Below are 24115 nucleotides of genomic sequence, written 5' to 3'. Positions count from 1 at the left end.
TAAATTCAGATACGTAAATAAAATCACCATAGATAGGGTAGGATCTAGCACATGGGTATCTCTTTCTTGATTCTCTTAAACAAGTAAATCTGAGATTCTTGTTGCTTGTAGTACTTTCTCTTGCAGAAGTTGGGTTTCGACACTGATACTCTTTACCACTTCTTGCTATATATCTGCTATTTCCAAACTAAGCAATTTTTTATTTTTTATATTTAACTATTAATATACCCGTAACACAAAAACAGCTTGTAAAATCTATATGGAGGAAGAAAAATTACTTTAACCAACACATGTATGATAAATAACTTCCCTTTATATTTTTTACCCAATTTATTTTCTGTAAATCTTCATATTTTCAATTTTAAATAATTTGACGAGTGCATTGGTGTGGTTTATGACAAGCCAAGTTGAAGAGCATGCCCTGTTTTGGGGTTTTTAAGGAGACTGTCACAAGCCAAAAACTCTTGAGTGTGTGAGTGAGGCAAACCTAATTGAAATTAACGAAAATAACCCTCTCTTAATTACACTATTAGACGTTAAGCAATAGTTAGATGAAGTCAACAAAAAATAAAACCAAGACAAGTGAAAAAATCAACACAGCACTACCAAGAGACCATTCTCTTCTTTCCTCCCAGACAGTTCAGTTCCTCACGCTTCGCTTACTTTCTCTCTCTTTTTTTCTTTTCAATCACTGAAATCGTGTTTCTCGTCTCGCCATACGCGTTTTCTTGAAACCCTACCTTACCCATTTCTCCCTCACACTTTCTCTTCAACTCTGAAGCTTCAAGGTTCAGTGGACTCTGTGTTTCGTTCACAAACTCCTTCAAGAGTTTCGCCTTTGATTTGATCCCTTTTATTTTGCCCATAAATTGAGCATCTTTTGCATACCCACATGCAGGTTTTGTCGTTGTGAGTCTCTAATTTTGGTTTCTGTGTGTCGCAGGTATTTCATGTGGTCATTTTATGGAGCTTTTTTCATAGACACGAACTGGGGTTTCATGATTTTTGGTTGAATATTAATTTAGAGAGATTAGTTTGGGATCCACCTGCAAAGTTTCAGTATTTGTGCTGAATGATGTCTCAGCAGCAAAACCAAAACCTACCTGCGGTTCCACAATCTCTGCTACAACAAACGGGTTTTGAAGATGCTGTTAAACCCTTCTCATTAAGGTACTAAAGTGCTTGAAATAGTTGCCATAAACGTTTCAATTCACGAATAAGGTTTTAATCTCTTTTTTTTCCTTTAATATATTCATTATTGCATGTTCTATTTTGATCTCTTGCATTCATTATGTTGAGCTTGTAAGGTGTGAAGCACATGTGTGCTGTAGGTTATTTATATTCTTTCCAGCACAAGTACACACCACAACTTAAGCTTATGATTATTCTCTGTTCATCACAACTCCTTGTCTTTTTGCTTTTGTCTGCGAATTTTATCAAAACTGTGTTTAGATTCTGCAAGGTTTGATTAAGGCTAGTTTAAGTTTAGTTGTTGAGAAATATTAATAATTCTTTTCTTCATCGATGATAGATTATAAATTATGTTGCAGACAGTATGTTCTTGCTTCTCGTCACAGAAATTTCTTTCAAAACTGGCCATTTCATGAGAAGCACTTGTGGTTGTGTCTTAAACATGGCCTCAAGGAGAAGGAGGTGTTGCCACCATTCGGAAGCCAAACTTCACTTACTGAACCACTCAAAGATAGTGCTAACTTGATGCATTATTCATCAAGTGATAATAATAATAATAGTAAAAAAGAAGCTGATTCCTGCAAAGCTGAATATGATTACCATCCACAAGCTATGAAAAATGACTGTGACTACAAAGTGAAAGAGGGAAATGAACAACACTGCAGCAATATTTCTGCCAATTTATCTCAGCCAAGTTCAACTCATGCTCACAAGATAAGTTCACTAATGCAGAAGGCAGTGAAAGACAAATGCAGAAGGCGTAAAGGGAGATGCAAGAAACGATCCATGGTGGATATTTTAGCAGTGGCACGACACAGTACTTTAGAGGAGATTCATATGATGAATAAGTTTTATTATGCAGAAACTAAGATCGAAGAATATCAGCAAACGGTTCCGTATGGGAGTGAAGATGCATATGATGGTGATATGGCACCAAAGGGGCCATTGCTTCTTAAGTTCAAGCTCAATGGATGTAATGTAAATGGATATTGCAGAACATAAATAAATTCTGTTCAATTTTATGCTATCTTATTACTATATTATATGTGTTGCATTCCACAATCTAAGAAATAGAAAGTACTGTTTTCGCTATGTATGAGAGATTATAAAGAAAAAAATAGCAAGAAACAAAGAAATAGAGTAACTAGTACAGAATCAGAACCATGATTCATGCACATCAATAACACTGGAAATGTTTTGGTTGGGAAAAGCTATGCTGTATAATCTAAGTACTGTTTGATTGACATTTATTATTTTTCTTTCCTTATAAATCAAATGTAAAAGTTCTTCAATTATTCGAGTTCTATGTTTTAGTCACTGGTTCATTGAAAAAACAGCTACGTCTAGTTTTTATCTAAAATGATATATGCTTAACTGGATAAAATTGTATGGATGTATTTTTTCCTCGTGTTACATATTTAATATTATTTTAGAGGACCATATTTAAAAAAAAAAAATTGATCGTTCATATTGAAAGTTTCATTTAGATATGTATTATGTAAAAAATTAATGTTAATATAAAACTATTTAGTGTTTGTTTATATAATTTAAAATTGAGGTGATATGTATTTTTAGAAATATATTAAAATAAGAATTGTTTAATTATTTTAATGTTGTTCAATTTTAATAAAAATTGACGTAAATAATAACAGTAATATAAAATGATGATTATGATAAAATAAATAAAATTCATTTTTTTACATAAAATTATTATATAATGTTTAATAATATATATATATATATATATATATATATATATATATATATATTTGTAATATTTTATTTAAAAATACATAACAATTACAAAATATTACACCGTTTAATAGATGGGTCAAACTCACATGATTAATGATAATTAAATTTGGGTCAAGCTCGTATTATTAAGCCATAGATAAATTTGACGGGTATTATTGAGTATAGCACAAATTATACTTTTTTATTCGTGTTTTTAATTCTAGGATTTGTTTACTCTAAATTATATTTCAACAAGTGTTTAGTTTAAAAGAAGCTAACATTGCAAATTACGATGTTTATTTTTCTATATGTGTAAATTAAAATTAGGTTAAATCTGTTTTGATCGTGTTGGAACTCGTATCATTAGATAAATGTAATCCAATTTACCATAGTGGCATTTTAGACGGCTTTTAGCATTAAAATTTATAGGTTATAATAACATTTCACAATGTTATTATAACTCTTAAGACTTAATATACTATAATGTAGATATTGTGTGAAAATAAATATTTATGAATAATTGATGTAGAAAAAAAAAAGTAACATTAAGTTATCCTTCTCTTTTTGTCTTGTCTTTATACAAATTCTATTGTTCATAAATTATCTTCTAAGTGTCTCACAAGATGAGAGTCATGCACTTGTTAATTTCCCCATGTCTATATAATAGTCATGTGTCGAGGTATTTTTGGAGACATTAATCTATTTACTACTTATAGAAATGAGTCAAATTTAATTTTATATAAGCATGTAACTTTATAATGAAAATTTTCATCCTATTTTTAACATTAATGAGATGGCACCATATTTGAAAAGTTATGGTTCAATCTTTATAAGTAAAATGGTTTCTCCATCTGTAAATAATGTCTGCATTTGTTAGTTTTCAGTTAAAAATGCTCAAATTTGTAAGAAATTTATTATGTTTGATTAGTCAAATAAAAACTTTAGTAATTGTGATGTTTTTTTATTTTCTATAGAGAGGTTTTGTGGAGTTAAATTAATCTTAAAATTTATTTATTAACATGGTATTAAAGTTGAGAAATTGAATCTAGTTCTTATTTGTTGGTTATATCTAGGGATGACAACGGAATGGAATGGGTTTAACTATCTCATACTCATTTTCAGAGAAAAAATTCCTCTTCATCCTTGTATCTAAATTCAATAGGTATCAAACTTTTATTTCATCCTCATCTCTACCAAATAACAAGTATATACTCTTACCCATACCCGCGCATGTTTTCTTAATGTTTTAATATTAATTAATTAATTTTTATGAAATAATATGAAATTACATTAATGAAACATAATTTTATCACATATTCAATATTAAAAAGAGATTTATTTCTTCAATATAAATATTTATAAAGAAATTACAATTGTATATATTTCAATTGTATACATCTCAAATTAAAATACCAAAAATAAGATTTCATGAAAACCAAAATATTTATTAAATTTCCAAGTTCTAACGAAACCTGGTTGATAAAATTTAAAAATATTTTAAAAAATATTGAAATAAAAAAAAAATATTTTAGATGTTTGTTGACTTTAATTTTTTAATTCTAATGAAATATTTTATTTTATACACTAATAAAAGTTGTAATACATCACTTGATCAAAATTACACAAAGAACAAATATTAAACTAATAATATTATAATTTTAACATAGATATTTCATATTTTGAACTTCAATATATGTTGGATGATGATAAACAAAAACCATGGCATTAAATTATTATATTATGGTAAATAAATTTTACTTATAAAATTACATGTATGATAATGAATTTAAAAATAAAAATATTTATATAAAAAATATCAAAAGAGTATTCTACATGGTAAAAATAAACAACAAATAAAAATGTTAACAAAATGATTAAATGTGTCTTAGAAACAATCTGAGTGACCATGAAATGAAATCACATAAAAAAAACAAATGTGTAATTAAAAATATGATAAGATGAAGATATATCAACATAATCGATGATTGAGAGATAACAAATATTGTTTAAGCCCCATACAAAAGAGTTTTTCAGATGAAACAAAATTAATAATAATAGAATAAAAAAGATAATTTTTTATGTAACCTAGTACATGAGAGGTTTATGCTGCTAAACACTTAAATTGAAAGTGTTAAATATTCTCATATGAACATAAAAAAATACAATACATAAAAATATTAAAAAAATAGTAGAAATATCCAAATGTGAGACATAAAATATATTTAATTGACATATATCATTTGAACATAATTGTATAAAGTTTGTGATAAAACAAAAAATAGCTTGGAGATACGGATTAATTTCATGACAAACCAAACAATTAGAAAAAATAAAAAATATATAATATTTTAATCATTTAAACGTATACGATATGATGACTATGGGGTAGGGACAAGGCAAATATATACATTTCAGTACTCAATTGAAAAAGTCAGGTATTTCCCATACTCATATCCATATCTAGTCAATGTGAAAATTTTCCGTCAAAACGATGATAGGTTCAGAAAATACCCATCGGAGGGAGACAAGTTCAGACAATATCCACATGGACTAATTTATTTGTCATCCCTAGATCTATGGTGTGATATGTTACCATTAATTTTTTTTTTAAATTCTTTATTTTCAATATTCTAAAAAATTTAGAAATTTTTTTAAAACGAAATAAAAGAAGTACTGTTATTTATTAAATTTATAAAACAAGTTTATGGCTTATTTTAAAAAAAGGAATAGAAATATTAGTTTACTAAAAAGTAATGAAAAAACGAAAATCTCTTTTAAAATTAAAGCAGATAGGAATATCATTTAATATTATCTCACAAAAAGCAAATATGTAAATGCAATTTTTCAATAGGAGATACGGTTCACAAATGAAGACTTAACCAACAGCCGGTAAATTAGGTTTTTCAATAAAAGTTAATCATTAACAAAGTCTATTCTTTGCCCTAATCACCATGAACAAAGATAATACTTTCTTCCATTTCATAAACTCATATATTTGATTTTTCAACATCTAACAAGAAAAAATATTTAATTACCAAGACATGGCAAGTATATATGGAAAGATTTGTCCGATGAATTGGTTGATGTAAGATCTTATAACATAATGTAATGTAATGTATATGCATTGCGTGCAAGTGAGTGCTATTGGTGGATTTGCTTCTCCCATTCCCAAATCATCAGTTTCACTTTGGTCAACAACCATGGCTGTGGCTTCTCCTAACTCACTCCGAGTTGCAGCGGCCCAGATGACATCGGTCAGCGACCTCGCCGCCAATTTCGCCACCTGCTCTCGCCTTGTCAAAGTTTTCTTCTTTTCCATCTTTTCTTTTCTGGGTTCCCTTTATTTTCTCTCATATTTTCCTCTTCTATTCTATATCCTCTTTCTTTTTTCTGTTTTTCTCTTGAATACTGAGTACTGGGTTTGGTGTGCAAAGGAAGCAGCTTCAGCTGGAGCCAAATTGCTTTGCTTTCCCGAGGCCTTCTCTTATGTGGGTACCAAGGATGGGGACAGTGTTAGTGTTGCTCAACCATTGGATGGACCAATTATGAACCAGTATTGCTCTTTGGCCAGGTCATACTTATACCCATCTCTTCATTTTCTTCATATTTCAACTTTACAATTGTGAATCATCCGATCAAGTGTTTGAACTCATGGGTGTGAACAATTTGTCTTCTTGCATATTTTTGTCTGAAAAATGTGAATACTTTACATGTTCTAATGCACTGCAGAGAATCCAGCATTTGGTTGTCACTTGGAGGCTTCCAAGAGAAAGGATCAGATCCTACCCACTTGTGTAATACTCATGTTATAGTAGATGAGACTGGGAAAATTAGAAGCTCTTATAGAAAGATACACCTGTAAGATCAGTAACGTATAATACTTGCAACTATTAATAATGTAAATGATTGTTTATGAAGTCCTAGATATGTATAGTTTATGTGCTATGTCCTCCTGAATCGAGAAATTTACTGCTTTCTGTTTGTGCTATTGTGGCTGTAAACAATTGATGTTTAATTTTCACTTTGTTTTATTTAAAGGTTTGATGTAGATGTTCCTGGTGGAAGGGTATATAAAGAAAGTAAATTTACAGAACCAGGTTGGACATTTACTCTCTCTATAAAGTATTGAAGATTAACGAGCCTTTGGTCTGCTTAGTCATGAGTGTAAAGTCCATTCTGAAAAGTCTGAGTCTGGTTTGAAAATTTTATGTGTCTGCTTCCACCTTAAAAGAACAAGAAAATAACAAGTGAAAGAACAAGGAACATGATTAGTATTAGTCATGTGTTTGACAGAGAAGATAAGCATACTTAAACATGATATGAACAATTAAGGATAATGTTTTCATGTGAAAATCTATCTTCCTGTTGTTTACAGGCAAGGATATTGTTGCAGTAGACAGTCCTATTGGGCGTTTGGGCCTCAGTGTATGCTATGATTTGAGATTTCCTGAAATGTACCAATTGTTACGTTTCCAACATGAAGCTCAGGTAATGAGTGCAAATTTTCCCGATTAAATTTGGTTGTCTTGAATGTAAAATTTTCTTTCCTTTTACAACATGCAGGTACTGTTGGTACCTTCAGCATTCACTAAAGTTACAGGTGCTGCACACTGGGAGATTCTCCTTCGTGCCCGTGCAATTGAGACTCAATGTTATGTAAGAATTCATTTTTGCATTTAACAGTACTATCCTTCCCCCTCTTCTCCCATGCTTCCATCAACTGAAGTGTGGTAAAGGTATAATCATTGGATTGGACACGTTAAATTCTTTACACAGATCAGTTATAATTTCCATATTTACAGCTTTTCGTGCATTTGTTATGATTAGAACAAGTTATTTGAGGAAATATGTTTCAACTATTGTTTTCTTTGCTACTTTTTTATAGAAATGTGGTTTGATGAATGAAATATCAGGTCATTGCTGCTGCTCAAACTGGCAAACATGGTGATAAAAGAGAAAGCTATGGTGACACATTAATTATCGATCCATGGGGGACAATTGTTGGTCGATTACCAGGTAAAAAACTCGACAGTACCAAAATTTGCTTGATGTAGTTTCTTGCAGTACCAAAATTTGTTTTGTTTAAACCAAAGTTTGCTGAATTCTATGGTTGGTTTTGTTTGTGTTCCTTTTTCAGATCGTTTGTCTACAGGGATTGTAGTAGCTGATATCGATTTATCACTTGTTGATTCAGTTAGAGAGAAAATGCCAATTGATAAGGTAGGTTTGTAACATGGATTCTGGTAGTGAGCATGCATTATTTGACTCTTTATTATTGCATAAATTTATTTTGTAAGTATCATTATTACTATTTTCTTGTGCTTACACTTGTTCTTTGGCTTCAGCAAAGGATGCCAATTGACTTCTGGAAAGCTGCATCTCTATAGTTCTTATTTGGAGCAGTCAATAAGGGGTACTTATTTGAAAATATGGGATTTCTATGTACCAAATGGAAAATGGGACCTCCATACTAGATTCCCTTAAAGATGGTCTATGCAAATATTGAATTTTGGACTTTGTGGTAATAAGTAATTAAGTGCCTTCTTATGCTCTATTCAGTTTTGCATGCTCCATGTTATGTGTTTTTCAAGTTTCACAGGATCTATTACTTCTTTCCACAATCTGAGGTTAGATTCATAGTGTGCATTACAAGTTCCTTTTGTGTGCCCTGTACTAATCTTGATGAAGGGTATTGCACTGTACTAAGATTAAATTTATCCTGTTGCTTGTGCGAGTTCACTTGTTTTTTGAACCATAAATGTTAAGATATCGAAAATATATTCCATTGCAAAAACTTTTTTTTTTTCTAATTAAGATCCATGTTAATTATTTAAAAGTAATTTTAAGTTTTGAACATTTGCTGATGTTATTTTTTTCTTTTAAAGATAGATTATTAAAAAAGTGTTAAATATATTTTTAATTCATAAACTTGAATACAAAATTGAAATTTGTGTTTGTTTTAAACTTTTATACATTTTGTTTCAAACTTAAAATGAAAGGGCAGCAGAAGAGTCATTCTAACCCAACAATGTCATCTTTTTTTTTTAACATATTAAATTATGTTTTAGAACAGAGATGTCAACAAAATTTGTATCCGCAGGTATATGCGGTTAAACCCACAACGGGCAGGAAATGGATATTGTAAATGGATATCCGTGGGTAATGGGTACGAGTATTTTTAATAGTCGCATGTTAACAGATCGAGTATGGATATCATAATATTTGTACTCGTTGATACTCGTACTCGTTATACTTTAATTTAAATTAAAAAAAATAAAAAAATATGATTAAAATATTAACATATTGATTTTGAATGAGTTATTTTTTTATCAATTAGATTTAAAAAAATTTCATTTCTTTGTAAACTGTTATTCAACACTATTTAAATGAGTTATTTGAATTTTTTTAAAAATTTATGAATGTTATGTATTATATTTTATTTGAATTTACGATTAAATTAGGTTGTTAAATATTTATTTTTATTTTTTTGTAAATATCCGTGGATACCTGTAGATATCCGTGGATATTAAAAAATTATGCGAGTACCCGCATAACAAATATCCGATGGATATTGGTACGGGTACAAGACAAATATTTATCTAGCGAGAAGGGTACAAGGAAGCTACTACCCGCGTATCCTACTCGTCCCGTTGACATCTCTATTTTAGACTGACATTTAAGATTAAATGTATCAAATAATGTAAACAATCAAATATCAGCATAAAACATGTTTTTAACACAATTTAATTAAAAAGATTATATCTATTATTTTTAAAGTTTAAAGACCAAATTATATTAAAATTTGAAAAATAAATGAATTTCAATATTGTGATCAAATTTATGTACTAAAATTATATTTAATCCATTAAAAAATTATAGAAGTGTATATAATTCGTTAAAAAGTTTAATTATATTTTACGCCAATAAAAAAAATAGAAAACATGTTTATTTAGCATTTTGGTATTATAATGTCAACAATGAGAAATGACCATAGGTGCAGATAACCACCCTGAGGTTGGAGATTGGATGGTGTTGCAGATGTTCTTGCCCCTCGAAGAAATCTGGACATGATTTAGTATTTTCGACGTAGTTTCCTTCACCGTTTTTTTCTTTCCTCGTGTGCCAAATTTAAAACTATTTAATTATATAATTAGCGATAGTTACGAAAACGTCATCCGTTGTAAGAATAAATACAAAAAGTCTGCTTGGCACTTTGATTTTCAAGCTTCTTGATAGGAAAATGAAGACTAAAATCTTAGCACCTTCATGATTTGTTGTTTATTTACTCTTTTATCAACTATCAGTTTTAGAAATTTAATTTATTTGTTTAACTGAATTCACACTTTAATTTTCACTTCCTTAACAGATAGTAATAGGTTGTAAAAAAATAACAATTAAATTTGATTATTATAAATAGATGAGTTAAGTGAATATATTTTGATTATACTTAATAATATGTAAAATAAATTAGAATAACAAAATATATTTATGTGAGATACAAAATCTACCAACTCGTGGTAAGACGAAATTATAAAGTTTTTAACTTATCAAAGTTGAGTTGACTTATTTCTCGGTTAATACGTGATTAGCCTTTGAGTCCCTTTTAACAACTGAAGCTAAGACTAATTTTCATGATTCCCCGAGGAATAGGGGAAAATGGAACTTTGTATTCTTTAATTTTTCTGTCCGATCTTACACTTCACATATATAAGAAAAATTGCTGTGAAAGAAACTATAAAGAAAGAGCAACAATAAAAAAAGCAACTCATTCACAGATGCTGGTAACTATGAACAATGAAATAGGCCTATGAGAAAACAAGTTATTATAGTAATTTTGTACTGAAAAATTTATGGTCGGGACTCCCAAGGAGATCATCAAAGGGTCTTTTGGCAAGAGAGTCTTGCAAGATGGATATTTGACCTTCCTTTTCGAGGTTGTTTTCTTCAAGTGTCTCTATCTTCTTCTTCAATACATTGACCTCTGCGTTCAACAACATATTCTGCTCACTATATTGCTTCACTTGCTCCCACATATAATCTCTCTCCTCTGTCACTTTGGGCAATTTTCCCCTCATGATTGTCAATTCCCTGTTAGACTCTTGCAGATCATTTTGAAGGCAGTTTCTACTCTCATCTTTCTTCAACATCTGCCTCAACAATTTTTCCAGGAGATTGGTTAACAGGCTTAAGTAATAGCAATTGAAAAAACTACCTAGTTATTTACCCACAAGACAACAATAACGACATACCACCATGTATAAACATTCATTAGATGAGTTTAATAAATAAACTTCAATACTCTTGTGGGTTACGCTAGACTGACCTGAAGTTCGAGGTCCTTCAACTTGTGGGTTACGCTTGAAAGATTATCCAAAGCATTTCGCACCTCAGATCTAAGTATGTCGTTTCCTCTCACTGCTGTAGCAAGTTCAGCTTCCATCTGCTCAGCTTGGAGCTCTTTAGAGTACAGACTCTCTCTTAATAAGCTCGTCAACAAACATTCTGCTTTAAGTTCAGTTCTTAAAATATCCTATACAAGTATCAACATGATCGACATGAATTTTCAATGAACAAATTATGTAAAACAGATTTAAAGTAAATCAACACGCAGCAGTAGAATAGAGTTTTCACAATTTAATTCCATTAAGTAAAACTTCCTGAAGAAATTTACCTCAGATAATTGATCATTTATTGTAGCTAGTTTACCAGCTTCTATACACTCTGATTGAAATTTAGAAGTCAGTGGATTTGACTTATCTTTCAACAAAGAAGACATCGTCTGCAAACTCCTTGTTAAACCCTCAGTGCCACTTTTCAGCCCCTGAATTTTAGTTTCAGATTCAACAATAAATTGCCCATCTAAACCATTTCCAATCACTTCTTGATCCAGCTGGACATTTTGGCGAAGACGGTTTCCTTTACCTTTAACGAATTCCAGTAATTTTGAACACAAGTATGTGCTTTCATTTAGCATTGTTAGGCCTTGATTCTGAAGGCAGTAGATGCGGGCCCATAGTTCTTTATCTAGTCTATAAGTAGTAGCAACACATTCTTTCCTGTCACCTTTCAACCGGTTCAAGAGCATTATATTCTCATGGCGAAGAGAATCTGCCTCAAACCTGCAAGACTCCAACTCCTTTCTCAAGGCAAGTTCCACTCCAGTCAATCTCATTTGCTCCATTCGCATTTTTGTAGTTTGTTTGTCAGCACTCTCCATGGGTTGGGTTTTATGAAGCTCCTCGCTAAACCCATCTTGTAATCCAGTTATTGTCTTCTCTTGCTCACTGCAAGTTCTTAATAACCTTGTAAGGGACTTGTGTAACTCCTTGCACTCCTTCTCCTTCTCTTCAAAATTTCTTAGGATACAATCCCTGTTTTCTTCTGATACCTTATATTTCTCTTGTAGTTCCAATAGATTTTGCTGCAAATCCAGAATTTCCTTTTTCATTATCTCTGTGTTATCAGTCAATACCTTGAGTTGTTGGTCAGTATATGCCATCACACTTTTGCTTTCCATTTCCCTCTCACTTAAAGAGGAGACTTCCCTTTGAAGTGATACATTCTGCTCCGCAAGCTCTCTAACTCGCTCACGAAGCCTTTGCTCCTCTAACTGGTATTTCTCAAGTTTAAATGACCAGTCACTTGACCTTCTGTCCAATTCCTTCTCCAATGCTGACTGCATCTCATTCTTTTCTTTTTCTAGTCTCTGATTCCGATACTCAAGTTCTGTTTTTACACGGCTAAGTTCTTCTCTGGCGGAGACCCTGTCAGAAATTTGAGACCTTAGATGGGTTGAAACTTCCAGAGCCAAACTTATTTTCTCCTCTAGTAGATGTCTGATTGTCTGAATCAGTACTGACACATCATAACCACCATCAGGAAAAAAGCTTTCTCGCTCCAGTTTCTTTGAAAGAAGAATAACCCTCTCCTCAGCCTCCTTTGATCTTCTTATTAGGTCTGCATCTGCATCCTCTTCAGGTTCATCACAGCTTAAACCCTCAAAATTGCCATCTATGCCATGATAGCCATTTGTCATTCTGTAGGACTCATCCAGCAAATTATTTTTCGGCCGAGCATCATCAAAATCAGAGTCATAGTGTCCATTCACAGATCTAGAATATATATCTTCAATTGTGATTGGATTATCAGTGGTAACATTCTGCGAACATGTCTTGGGGATATCACAGGACTGAGAAAGTCTCTCGATCACATTTTTTGCAAGACTCCTCGGGGACTCTGGTGCAACACAATTTTCTGTCCAATCTCGGGATGAGAACCGATGACGGGTAGCTTTAGCTTCCCTAAATGAATGAACCCTTGGTTTGTCTTTGATTCCATGAGTTGGTGAATTTGGTGCTGTAAGCTGAACTTTTGGCGGAAGCTTCATACCATAGCTCCCATGTCTACTATTATTTCTTTGTGAATTGTTCCTGGGCCTACTTTCCTCCGGATGCTGCTCTCCATCAATGTAACGATCAACAACCTTGCTGGAACAAGTGGATGAGTTCCCAGATGACTCGTGATGGGATCTTGAAGAACTGGTAGACCCAGGTCTCTCATATCTGTGCAAATTTTGGACAGAAGAAACTTGGGTTGGCTTGTCCCGCTTTTGTTTCTCGTAGTTAGGAGCCTGACAACTGATATATACACATAGAATGTTCAACCAAAATAAATATGTGCAAAATATAGCCAATACAACGTGGAATAAGCTTCAATTCAGTCAACAATATGCTTCAAAAGTTAGGTTATCAAGTCTCACCGAGATGAACGCTCAAATTGATGATATGGATCACTAACAATGCTACTTGAAGGAGACCTGGTTGGATCTCTGAACTGGCAAGCAGATGACGACAGTGACCTGCTCCTTCTAAGATCTGGAACACCAGAAGAACTCTGATCATCAGAAACATTTTTTCGAGTTTTGGAGAATAAGCCCTTGGGGCTCTGGAAATAATCATCAGCTTTACCGTAAGCTTGATTGTTCATTCCAATCTCGGAAACACTATCCCATGCCTTTTGCTTATTTGTTGATTTTGGTGGAGTTGCGTTGGTGTTATTTCCACTGCTAGACGCAGAAGATTTGAAAAAGAATAGTTTCTTCATGAATTAAACCTTCAGTACAATCACTGCCACAAGCTCATCAAATCTCAGCTTCCGCAGGACTACTACAGAAAAGAAAAACAGAAAAAGAAAAAAAAAAAAGGTAAAACAAGATTATACAAACCAGTGTCGCAAACCCACCAATTGGAAAAGGAAAATAAAACAGAAGAAAGAAGAGAGAAGATCACACTCTGAGTAGCAGAGAGACACGTTACACCAAAGAGAAGCACTGAATATTTGAATATTTGATTTCAACAACGTTCACAATTTCAAAATAAAAATTAAACAAAGAATATCAAAACGCAACGGATACGACCAGGCATTAATTAATTAATCAGTAAGAATCCATCCAGCCAACAACCAAGCTGATGCAGTGAACGAAAAGACCACATTATCCTCAACCCAAACCTTGTCTGTTACACACAAAACCCTGTTTCTTGGAGTCATACGACAAACATGGTCCGAATATTGATCAATTCCACCAAGTGGAGCAATAACAACAGCAGAAACCATACAAAAGAAAACGAATTATCGCATACCTACACCCCAAAACCATGCAATTTACTTATAAATTACTCAGAGAAAAAAGGAAAGCTAAAGAACAGAAAGGAAACAGTAATGTCCCCAGTTTCCTTGCTCCACAAAGCCTGAATTGCATAACCCTAAAAGAAAGAAAACCTGAAATTCAGGGTTTCGGTGACGTGAGTGAGGCGGAGAAAAAGTGAAACCAACTTTTCCAATTCCAATTGTCCTTTATCAACTTTCCCAGGAGACAGACACAAACTCAACAAAAAGAAAAAAAAAATCATCCAAACAAAATATACATATAGAGAGGGAGAGAGAGAGAGCAACTCACAGAGTTTCAAAGGGTAAAAGAAGAAGATTGCGCAGAGAAACAATTCGAAATTGAAAGGAACAGAGGTTTTTAATTGTGGAGTTAAGAAAAAATTACACAAAAAAACGAAGGTTTGACTGAGAAATTGTAACCGAAAATATGATTGGCATGAAAAGTGTTGGAATGAGAGAGGGAATTTGAAAAGTGAAATTGAAATTGGGAATTAAAGATTTTGCCATAAAGGTTGAGATTTAATGATTAAGAATGAGGAGGTGCGAAAGAGCACTGGAAGTGAAGCAGTGAGTGGGAATATTGAGAAAAGATGAAGGGTAAAATAGTCATGAAATTAAATTCAAAAGCTTCGTATACCGCGCGGAATGTGCGGTCCAAGATAGGAGCGTTGTTTGGTTGGATCATGCGCAGCCTTCCACTGTCGTTTCACTACTGCGGTCCACACTTTAACTTTTTTTTTAAATATTTATTATTTATTTAATTTTTTTCTAAACCAGTACGCTTGGCCAGATAAGATTTATTTATTATTCACTGTATTTATTCAAATATTTACCTGAATGGCTTCAGGTTTTGATCTGTAGTTAAAAAAAAAAAAAAGCAAAACGTTACCTAACCTAATGTTAGACTTTACATTAATTAGATTATTATTTTAATTATTTCTTTTTTAAAAAAAATTGTCTATAATTTCAGTTCCATAAAAAAATTTAAATTTAATTCAGAATTTTAACATTTTTCTTTGACTGAATGGAATAAAATAAAAATTGGAATTCAAGTTTTTGGAAGTCAAATTTTGATCATAAATAAAAATCATATTATTGAAATAAATACGTTTAGATAATAAAACTCAAATCTAAAAAAACACGCAATTTACATGCAATTCTCTTTATATATATTGATGGAAAAAATAACTTCCTGTAAATAATTTTAAAAAAAATGTAAAATTATAGACTACATATAATAATAATAATTGACATTATCATATTTTTATTTTATTTATTTTTATATTTTATTATTATTTTATTTTTTATATTTTATTTGATATTTTAAATTTTATTCAACAAAAATAAAAAAGATAAATATGTAGATTATATTATGCAAATAAATAAAAATCACAGAGATTTTAAAAGATTTTTCGACATAATTAATGAAATATTTAATAGTCAAATGTTATCAACATCATCAAATATATACAAAAGATAATTATTTAGGATACAGTCAAAATAATTGAAAAATATATAATTTTTAAAAATTAAAAAATATATATCAAGATTATCTCTTATACCTTATTCAAGTACTAAACTAGTCCAAATTTTAAATTTAGTCAAGTCATAATAATTAAAAACTAATTTAAAGATATAGAATTTTCAAATATTAAAAGATATATATCAGAAGTTATCACTTACAACTTATTTAAATACCAAATTTTACATTCAATCAAATTATAAAAAATGTATAAATAGAGATACTTCCTAAGTGAGGGAGATAATCCTCCCACTTTTAATAGTAGTATTGGATGATAAGATTGAAAAGAACAAACTACATTTTTAATTTACTCCCATTAATTTAGAACACAATGAAGCAGCTAGGTTATGATTATTATGATTTTAAAATGGGCATTTTATTCTTGAACAAAAGGATATAAAAATCGCAGAAATAAAGGGAAAGAATGATTATGGACATCATGCACCAGCTGCAACAAGAATCATTTTCACTTAATCATTATTAACATAACAAAAGGTACCAAATTTAAAAGGTTATACCAGCCATAATTATGTTCCATAAAAGAGAAACACCACTGGAGAAAGAGTGGATGTGGATGACATGTTTCAATTTTTGTTATAATTTGCCAATTCACTCTATAAAATACACTATGTTAATTTGTATTTGTAAGGAATAATTTATATAATATTTATAATCTGTTATATGTTAGAGTCGATTTTCTTCTAAGAATGTCTGGTTATTAAAATATTTTGGATTATGAAAGAAAGTGTATATAAATATAGGAAAATATTTTCTTAAAAATTAAATTTTGATAATTTTAATTTCTACTCTAATGTGGTATTTTTTAAATATTTTTATTTTATTTTTATATTTTAAATATTATTTTAAATTATAAAAAAAATTATATTGTCAAAATATTATTGTGCATAAATTTTACAAATTAAAAAGAATGTTAGAACGGTGATTGATGATGAAGAGGGGTCAACGGCCATGATTGACGGAGCAGTATGATTGGTGAAAAAGAGGATAAATCTTCTCTTTCACTTCTCAGACAAGGAGTGCAGAAAAAATAACCTATTCACACTCACTTTTACTGTTACTTTATTCACTGCTATATAAATCTTTGTCTTATTTGTGACATGTTTTAAAAAATTATATTCACACTTTTTTTAAAACTTATTACTCAAATTCTCATCATCTCAATTAGATACTTAAATTATATTTTTTTAAATCAAGTATATATTTAAAATAAAGTGAAAGTATTTTATTTATCTTACTAGGTTATATATGTTGTGTGTGTGACACTTCTAAAATATTTAACGTGATCAAAAAGTTATCTAACCTTATTTTATCATAATTCAAAAGTATAATAATTAGTTAAAAATGATAAAGTAGTTAAATTAAGTATAAGAAATAATTAAAAAATTATATATCTTAATCATACTGGCACTCTAATTAAATTAATTAAAATATTAAACAACGAGAAGTTAAAAAAAGGTTTTGTATTATATTTTGTAAAATATTTATAAAGATTTATCATAATATAAAAATTGAGTTCAATATTAGCTCCTAAAAAGTTAACATTTAATATATATTTTTGTAGTAGTAGTCAAGGTGTAGGAAATTATGTTTGATATCATTAAAATTATAATTGTATTTTTGTAAAAATTATGAGTTTTTTTATATTTATTTATATGGGTCAGGTTAAACATCGCATGAATCACGGTTATAAATAAATTATGTAATAAATAGATCACGGTTTGACTTTTAAATCTCATTTTTCACCAAAAAAACTATATATTCTAAATTTTTGTACACACTCGATAGATGTCTATAAATCATAAGTTTTTTACATAAGAATCTTTATAAAATCTTGGTGTTGTATAAATTACATTTTATTAAATATTTCTGATAGTCCTAAGTTGTTTGAGCACAATGTTAACATTGTCTTTTTCATTAGATTGACCAAATAGCTCCTAGTTTGAATCATCAAAATATCTAGTAACATAGATTCACATTTTGAAATTATAAAATTGTGAACATGACATGAGTGTGTCTCCCATGTCCCTACTTAAACGTTTGTGTCTCCCATATGTTTATACACAAAATGTTCAATATGTCTAACTGGTTAGTTATTACACCGAAATAATCAACAATATTTTTTATACCCCACCTTATAGCAATAATTATCAGAAAACAATAAAGCAAAAACTACAAGTTTTTGTGTCATGTCATTTTACTAATTAATACGAAATAGAAATTCCTTATTTTAGTTATCATGATTGTGTTTGATTCGAGAGGAAAAATATTACTTCATAGGTGCAACAATAAATCCTAAACCAAAATTTTGTTTTTATCAGCGATGAATAAATAAATTTTAATAGAATAATTATAAATGTTTTAACCTTTTATAAAAGATAGATACCATATAAAAAAAATGGAAAAAGTTGATGACTCATGCAACTTTCACATTCTTCTCTTTGTGTTTAAGCTGGTTTTGCACACATCTCCATGAACTCTTCCTGCACCCCATATTAAAAAAATATTTTTGTTTGTTTTTTGAAGTACAAAGTGACTTTTGAATTCTGTAATTTGGAAGTAAAAAATGTTCTTGATATATACAAAATATTATTTTAAAAATAAAATTTTTAATCTAAATTTATAAAATGACTTTCCAATTGCACGATCTAAACTGTTTTGGGACAGTAGAATCTGTGTTGACTTTCAAATTATATATACTCTAAAAATAAGAAGGTGTATTTAAATTTTCACACAAAAAATATATATAAATTGGTTCTCTGTTTTTTTTAGTTTTAATTTAGTTATAACTTTTAGAAAATTAATGTAATTCAGTCCTTTCTATTAAGTTTCTTGAAATAGATAAAATATTTTTCATCAAAATTAAAAATATTAATAAGAGTGATTTGTTTTGTTGATTTAACAAAAATTTAATATCAAATTTGATAAAAAAATATTTAATCTGGTTAAAATAATTAAATTGTATAAATTTTTCAATATTCAAGAATAAATCTATAACCATAGATAAATAGGATATTTTATTTTGTATTATTTTGTTATTCCAATTTTATCCTTAATTATTATTTTAAAAATTAATTACTTTATAAATAGTTTACTTAAAAAATATTTTTTGTCTTCAACATTTGCTTTAAAAACTTTTCTTATGTACATATTTTATTTTTGGTTTAATTATGCCTTTGGTCCCCATTTTGGAGTCAAAATCTCAAAATGGTACTCAAAATTTTAAAAGTCTCAAAATGGTCCCATTTTTTGTTGAAACGTCTCACGTTTGCCCTTACCGTTAAGTCAACGTTGACGCCGTTAGAGGGAGTGCCACGTGTCAGTTCCTCGATTTTTTGAATTTTTTTATTAATTTTTTTTTTGAATTTTTTTTTTTGAATTTTTTTAAAAAAATCAAAAAAAATTGCCACGTGTCAAGCTGTCATCGTGCCACGTGGCAGTGACAGTGACACGTGTCAGTATTACGCCACGTGTCATTTTTTTAGTCTCAATTTGGTCCCTTTATTTTAATTTGTCTCAATTTAGTCCCAATTTTTGTAAAAATTTGCAATTTTGTCCCTCTCCAAATTAAAATCAAATTTAATTTCTGTATAGATGTACACAAATATTTCCATCAAAATTGATATTTCAAGTAAATATTTTTAACCAAATTAAGTTCATTTAATTAATATTTTACACTGAACTTTATTTAAAATGGTTTAAAAGTTGTTAATAGAAAATAATGTTAATAGAAAAAAATTCATAAATTACCTAGTTCATGTTACAATAAAACACATATAAATTTAAAATTTTAAAACAATTTTAAGTGAAGTTGAATGTGAAACATAATTTTAACTAAACTTAGCTATGTTAAAAATATATAATAAAAATATCAATTTGAATACAAATATCAAATTTAATAAAAATATTTGTATAACATTTATATAAAATTAAATTTATACACGTGGTGTAATACTGACACGTGTCACTGTCACTGCCACGTGGCACGATGACAGCTTGACACGTGGCAATTTTTTTGATTTTTTTAAAAAAATTCAAAAAATAAAAAATCAAAAAAAAATCAAAAAAAAAAATTCAAAAATTCAAAAAGTCGAGGAACTGACACGTGGCACTCCCTCTAACGGCGTCAACCTTGACTTAACGGGAAGGGCAAACGTGAGATGTTTCAACAAAAAAGGGGACCATTTTGAGACTTTTAAAATTTTGGGTACCATTTTGAGATTTTGACTCCAAAATGGGGACCAAAGGCATAATTAAACCTTTATTTTTCTAATTTTACATTTAACAACTATTTTAAAAATTCATTATATATTATTTATTGGACTGAACTGAACCGAACCTAATCGAATTGAACTGAACCGAACAAGACCGGATCGAACCAAACCAAACCAAACTGAATTGAACCAGACCGAACTAAACTGAATTGAACCGAACCGAACTAAATCGAACTTAACCTAACCTAACCGAACTGAACTAAACTGAATTAAACTAAATTGAATTGAAATATTCTTTAGTTATGCTGAATTTTAAAACACCTTAAAAAAAATATGAGAAAATTTAAAGGAAAATTTTACACTTTCATAAGTAATTAATATAAAGCAAAAGTAAAGTCGCTTTGTAACGTGTATAAAAAATGTCACACCCAAAAGTTTTTCAGCACCAATACCAACCACAATCGTGAGATCCCTTTTGTACAATTGAAATATAATGCTTCTCCCCAAATTAAATATAGAAATTGTATAAACAATAACATAAACAAACTGTATACTTTCAATAAAAAAACATTCAAATGACAAGCTTAAATTGGTAAAAGCCTAAATATTTAAAAAAAATATTATAAGACGATGAAAAAAAAAAAAGGTGAAATGGGAGTAGTGAAGCACTGAGTATAAAAAAATGAGAAAAATGCAAAAAACATATAAGAGAAAAATAAAATGTTAGTTAGGGTTAAATTAAAAAAAAAGTCATATCAATTGGGTGGGGTGTGAGGTGTTAGAATTGCAGTGAAGGTATTAAGGCGGTACGACAAGGCGGCATGACCTGATAAAGTAGCGACAAAGATGAGAAGCTCACGATCATTGTCTCAATGATAGTGATTGAATTAAAAACATGGAGTGTGCGCGATGTGTAGGATAAGAGGTAATTGAAGAAAAAAAAGAAAATAAATTACATAATTCAATTAGTGAGCAGTTAACCGATAGAAGTTCATTGTTATTTTTTTTTAAATTAAATGATAAAACAATATTGTTTAATTTTTATTTTTTATTTTTACTTTAATGTTTAATTTTTATTGTAAGTAATTTAGTTTTTTTTTGTTACTTAAATATATAATAAAGATAATCATAGTTAAGTTTAGTTAGATTAATTTTGTTCATCTATAACAATATATAAATAGATATTCTCTTTTGTGTCCATATTTCGTTATTCCAATTTTATCCTTAATTATTATTATAAAAGCAAATTATTTTATAAATAATTTACTTTTAATCATTAGTCTAAAAATCTCTTTTGTCTTCTACAGTTGTTTTAAAAACTTCTCTTACGTACATATTTTATTTTTCAAATTGTACATTTAACAACAAATTTTTAAAATTTCATTATATATTCTTTATTGAAGTGAACTGAATCGAACCAAATCAAATTGAACTGAATCAAACCAGACCGCACTGAACCGAATCGAACCAGATCAGACTGCACTAAAACGAATCGGACTGAACTACACTTAACCAAAACGAACCGCACTGAACCAAACCGCACTGAACTAAATCAACCCGTATTGAACCGAAACAAAATGCACTGAATCGAATCGAACCGAACCGGACCAAACTGAACTGAACCGAACCACATTGAACCGTACCAGACCGAACCGAACCGAACTAAACCCAACCGAATCGAACCAAACTAAACAAAACTAAACTGAATCAAACTAAATTAAAATACTTTTCAGTTTTGCTGAATTTTAAAACACCTTCACAAAAAGAGGAGACAACTTAAAGTAAAATTTTACATTTTACACTTTCATAATCAATTAATATAGAGCAAAAGGAGAGTCGATTTGTAATGTGCGTAAGAAATGTCACACCCAAAAGTTTTTTCAGCACCAACACCACAATTTTAAGGTTTCTCTTAAACAATTGAAAGATAATGTTTTTCCCCAAATTAATATAGCAAGTGTATAAACAATAATATAAACAAATTGTGTACTTTCAATAAAAAAAAAAACATCCAAAGGACAAGGTTGAATTGGTTTGTATTCACCTTTCACACAAATAAATATTTTATCAAAATCATAGAGTTCCAAAATTGGTAAAAACCTAAATAATTATGAAAAATATTATAAGACGATGAAAAAAAAAAATGAAATGGGAGTAGTGAAGCATTGAGTATAAAAAAATCAGAAGAAAATAAAAGACATATAAGAGAAAGATAAAATGTTAGTTAGGGTTAAATTAAAAAAAAAAGACATACCAATTCGGTGGGGTGTGAGGTGTTAGAATTGTAGTGAACGTGGTAAGGTGAGACGACAAGAGCAAGACAACATGGCCTTATATAGTAGTAACGGAGATGACAAGTTTTCGATCGTTGTCCCAATGGTGGTGATTGAATTAAAAAATAAAGTGTGCACGATGTTTAGGATAAGAGACCATTGAAGAAAAATGAGAAAATAAAATACATAATTCAATTAGTGAGTAATTAACCGATAGAAGTTTAGTTTTTTAAAATTAAACCATAAAACAATAATGTTTAATTTTTATTAATTTATTTACTTTAATATTTAATTTTTATTATAAATAGTTTAGTTTTTTTGTTACTTTAATATAATACATATAATCATAGTTAAGTTTAGTTAGATTAATTTTGTTCATCTATAACAATATATAAAGAAGATACACTCTTTTGTGTCCATATTTCGTTATTCCAATTTTATCCTTAATTATTATTTTAAAAACTAATTATTTTATAAATAGTTTACTTTAAACCGTTAGTCTAAACACCTCTTTTGTCTTCAACGGTTGTTTTAAAAACTTATCTTATGTACATATTTTATTTTTCTAATTTTACATTTAACAACTATTTTAAAAAATCATTGTATATTCTTTATTGAATTGAACTGAACCGAACCAAATCGAATTGAATTGAATCAAACTAGATCAAACTGAACCGCAGTGAACCGAACTGAATCGAACTGAACTGAACCGCACTAAATTGAAGTGAACCGAACCGCACTGAACCGAACTGAACTGAAACAAACCGTACTGAACCGAACTGAACTAAATTGAAATGAACAATATTGAACCGAACTACACCGAACAGAACCGTATTGAACCGAACCAAACCGCACTGAATCGAATCAAACCAACTGAATCGAACCGAACCGAACTGAACCGAACCAAACCACACTGATATGAACCACACTGAACCGAACCGAACTGAACTCAACCGGATCGAACCGAACCAAACCAAACCGAACCAAATTGAACTGAACCTAACTGAACTGAACTGAACTGAATTGAACATAACCGAACCGAACTGAACCAAACTAAACTGAATTGAAATGAAACATTTTTTAGTTGTGCTAAAATTTAAAACACCTTCAATAAAAGATGAGAAAATTTAAAGGAAAATTTTACACTTTCATAATTAATTAATATAGAGCAAAAATAAAGACTTTGTAACGTGTATAAAAAATATCACACCTAAAAGTTTTTTCAACATCAAAACCACAATTGTTACGTCCATCTTAAACAATTGAAATATAATATTTTTCCTAAATTAAATATAACAAATGTATAAACAATAATATAAACAAACTACTTACTTTCCATTAAACAAAATTCAAAGGACAAGCTTAATAATTTTACGTTAGTTAATACTAAAAAACATTGAATCATCCACTTTATATTTTTTTAATCGAAACAAAGATTAATAGAATAATTAAACTAAATAATAAAAACAAAAATTGTTTATATAGGTGCAACAGTC

The 24115-nt window shown here is 29.6% G+C and overlaps 3 protein-coding genes across 8 annotated transcripts; 2 read left to right on the top strand and 1 right to left on the bottom strand.

The window, feature by feature from the left end:
- The first annotated feature begins 564 nt into the window (after positions 1-564).
- LOC114190508 lies at positions 565-2213 on the top strand. 2 transcript variants are annotated; one of them, XM_028079421.1, is made up of 3 exons: positions 565-788; positions 944-1170; positions 1551-2213. In XM_028079421.1, the coding sequence occupies exons 2-3, from the start codon at positions 1073-1075 to the stop codon at positions 2191-2193; spliced, it is 741 nt and encodes a 246-aa protein (XP_027935222.1). In that variant the 5' UTR covers positions 565-788; positions 944-1072; the 3' UTR covers positions 2194-2213. The 2 variants fall into 2 exon arrangements, with proteins under 2 accessions (XP_027935222.1, XP_027935223.1); XM_028079422.1 differs by having other exon boundaries at positions 567-829.
- Positions 2214-5890: 3677 nt separating this feature from the next.
- On the top strand, positions 5891-8479 carry LOC114190259 (nitrilase-like protein 2). Its single transcript, XM_028079071.1, has 9 exons — positions 5891-6227; positions 6360-6496; positions 6655-6783; positions 6964-7022; positions 7301-7413; positions 7489-7581; positions 7839-7941; positions 8063-8145; positions 8271-8479. The coding sequence occupies exons 1-9, from the start codon at positions 6039-6041 to the stop codon at positions 8310-8312; spliced, it is 948 nt and encodes a 315-aa protein (XP_027934872.1). The 5' UTR covers positions 5891-6038; the 3' UTR covers positions 8313-8479.
- Positions 8480-10551: 2072 nt separating this feature from the next.
- LOC114189610 (kinesin-related protein 4) lies at positions 10552-15160 on the bottom strand. Of its 5 annotated transcripts, none has more exons than XM_028078228.1 (6): positions 14882-15159; positions 13893-14090; positions 13685-13799; positions 11597-13562; positions 11249-11455; positions 10552-11072 (listed from the first exon to the last, which is right to left on the bottom strand). In XM_028078228.1, exons 2-6 carry the CDS (start codon positions 14026-14028, stop codon positions 10749-10751), a joined length of 2748 nt encoding a protein of 915 aa, XP_027934029.1. In that variant the 5' UTR covers positions 14029-14090; positions 14882-15159; the 3' UTR covers positions 10552-10748. The 5 variants fall into 5 exon arrangements, with proteins under 5 accessions (XP_027934029.1, XP_027934030.1, XP_027934026.1 ...); XM_028078229.1 differs by lacking the exon at positions 14882-15159 and adding an exon at positions 14704-14859; XM_028078225.1 differs by having other exon boundaries at positions 13685-14090; positions 14882-15160.
- Positions 15161-24115: the final 8955 nt, after the last annotated feature.

Source organism: Vigna unguiculata, chromosome 7 (assembly GCF_004118075.2).
Source record: "Vigna unguiculata cultivar IT97K-499-35 chromosome 7, ASM411807v1, whole genome shotgun sequence".
Classification (NCBI taxonomy): domain Eukaryota; kingdom Viridiplantae; phylum Streptophyta; class Magnoliopsida; order Fabales; family Fabaceae; genus Vigna; species Vigna unguiculata.
The sequence above is the reverse complement of the archived record's forward strand: the minus strand, read 5'-3'. Positions and strand labels throughout refer to the sequence as shown.

Bases quoted from the DNA above. Each gene is read 5' to 3' on its own strand.
- LOC114189610 (XM_028078225.1), bottom strand. From the start codon at position 14,028: ATGAAGAAACTATTCTTTTTCAAATCTTCTGCGTCTAGCAGTGGAAAT. The intron at 13,563-13,684 runs GTGAGACTTGAT...TGTATATATCAG, and splicing joins CAATTTGAGCGTTCATCTCG to TTGTCAGGCTCCTAACTACG. The intron at 11,456-11,596 runs GTAAATTTCTTC...ATACTTGTATAG, and splicing joins TAAATGATCAATTATCTGAG to GATATTTTAAGAACTGAACT.
- LOC114190508 (XM_028079421.1), top strand. From the start codon at position 1,073: ATGATGTCTCAGCAGCAAAACCAAAACCTACCTGCGGTTCCACAATCT. The intron at 1,171-1,550 runs GTACTAAAGTGC...ATTATGTTGCAG, and splicing joins GTTAAACCCTTCTCATTAAG to ACAGTATGTTCTTGCTTCTC.
- LOC114190259 (XM_028079071.1), top strand. From the start codon at position 6,039: ATGTATATGCATTGCGTGCAAGTGAGTGCTATTGGTGGATTTGCTTCT. The intron at 6,228-6,359 runs GTTTTCTTCTTT...TGGTGTGCAAAG, and splicing joins CCTGCTCTCGCCTTGTCAAA to GAAGCAGCTTCAGCTGGAGC. The intron at 7,023-7,300 runs GTTGGACATTTA...TGTTGTTTACAG, and splicing joins AAGTAAATTTACAGAACCAG to GCAAGGATATTGTTGCAGTA.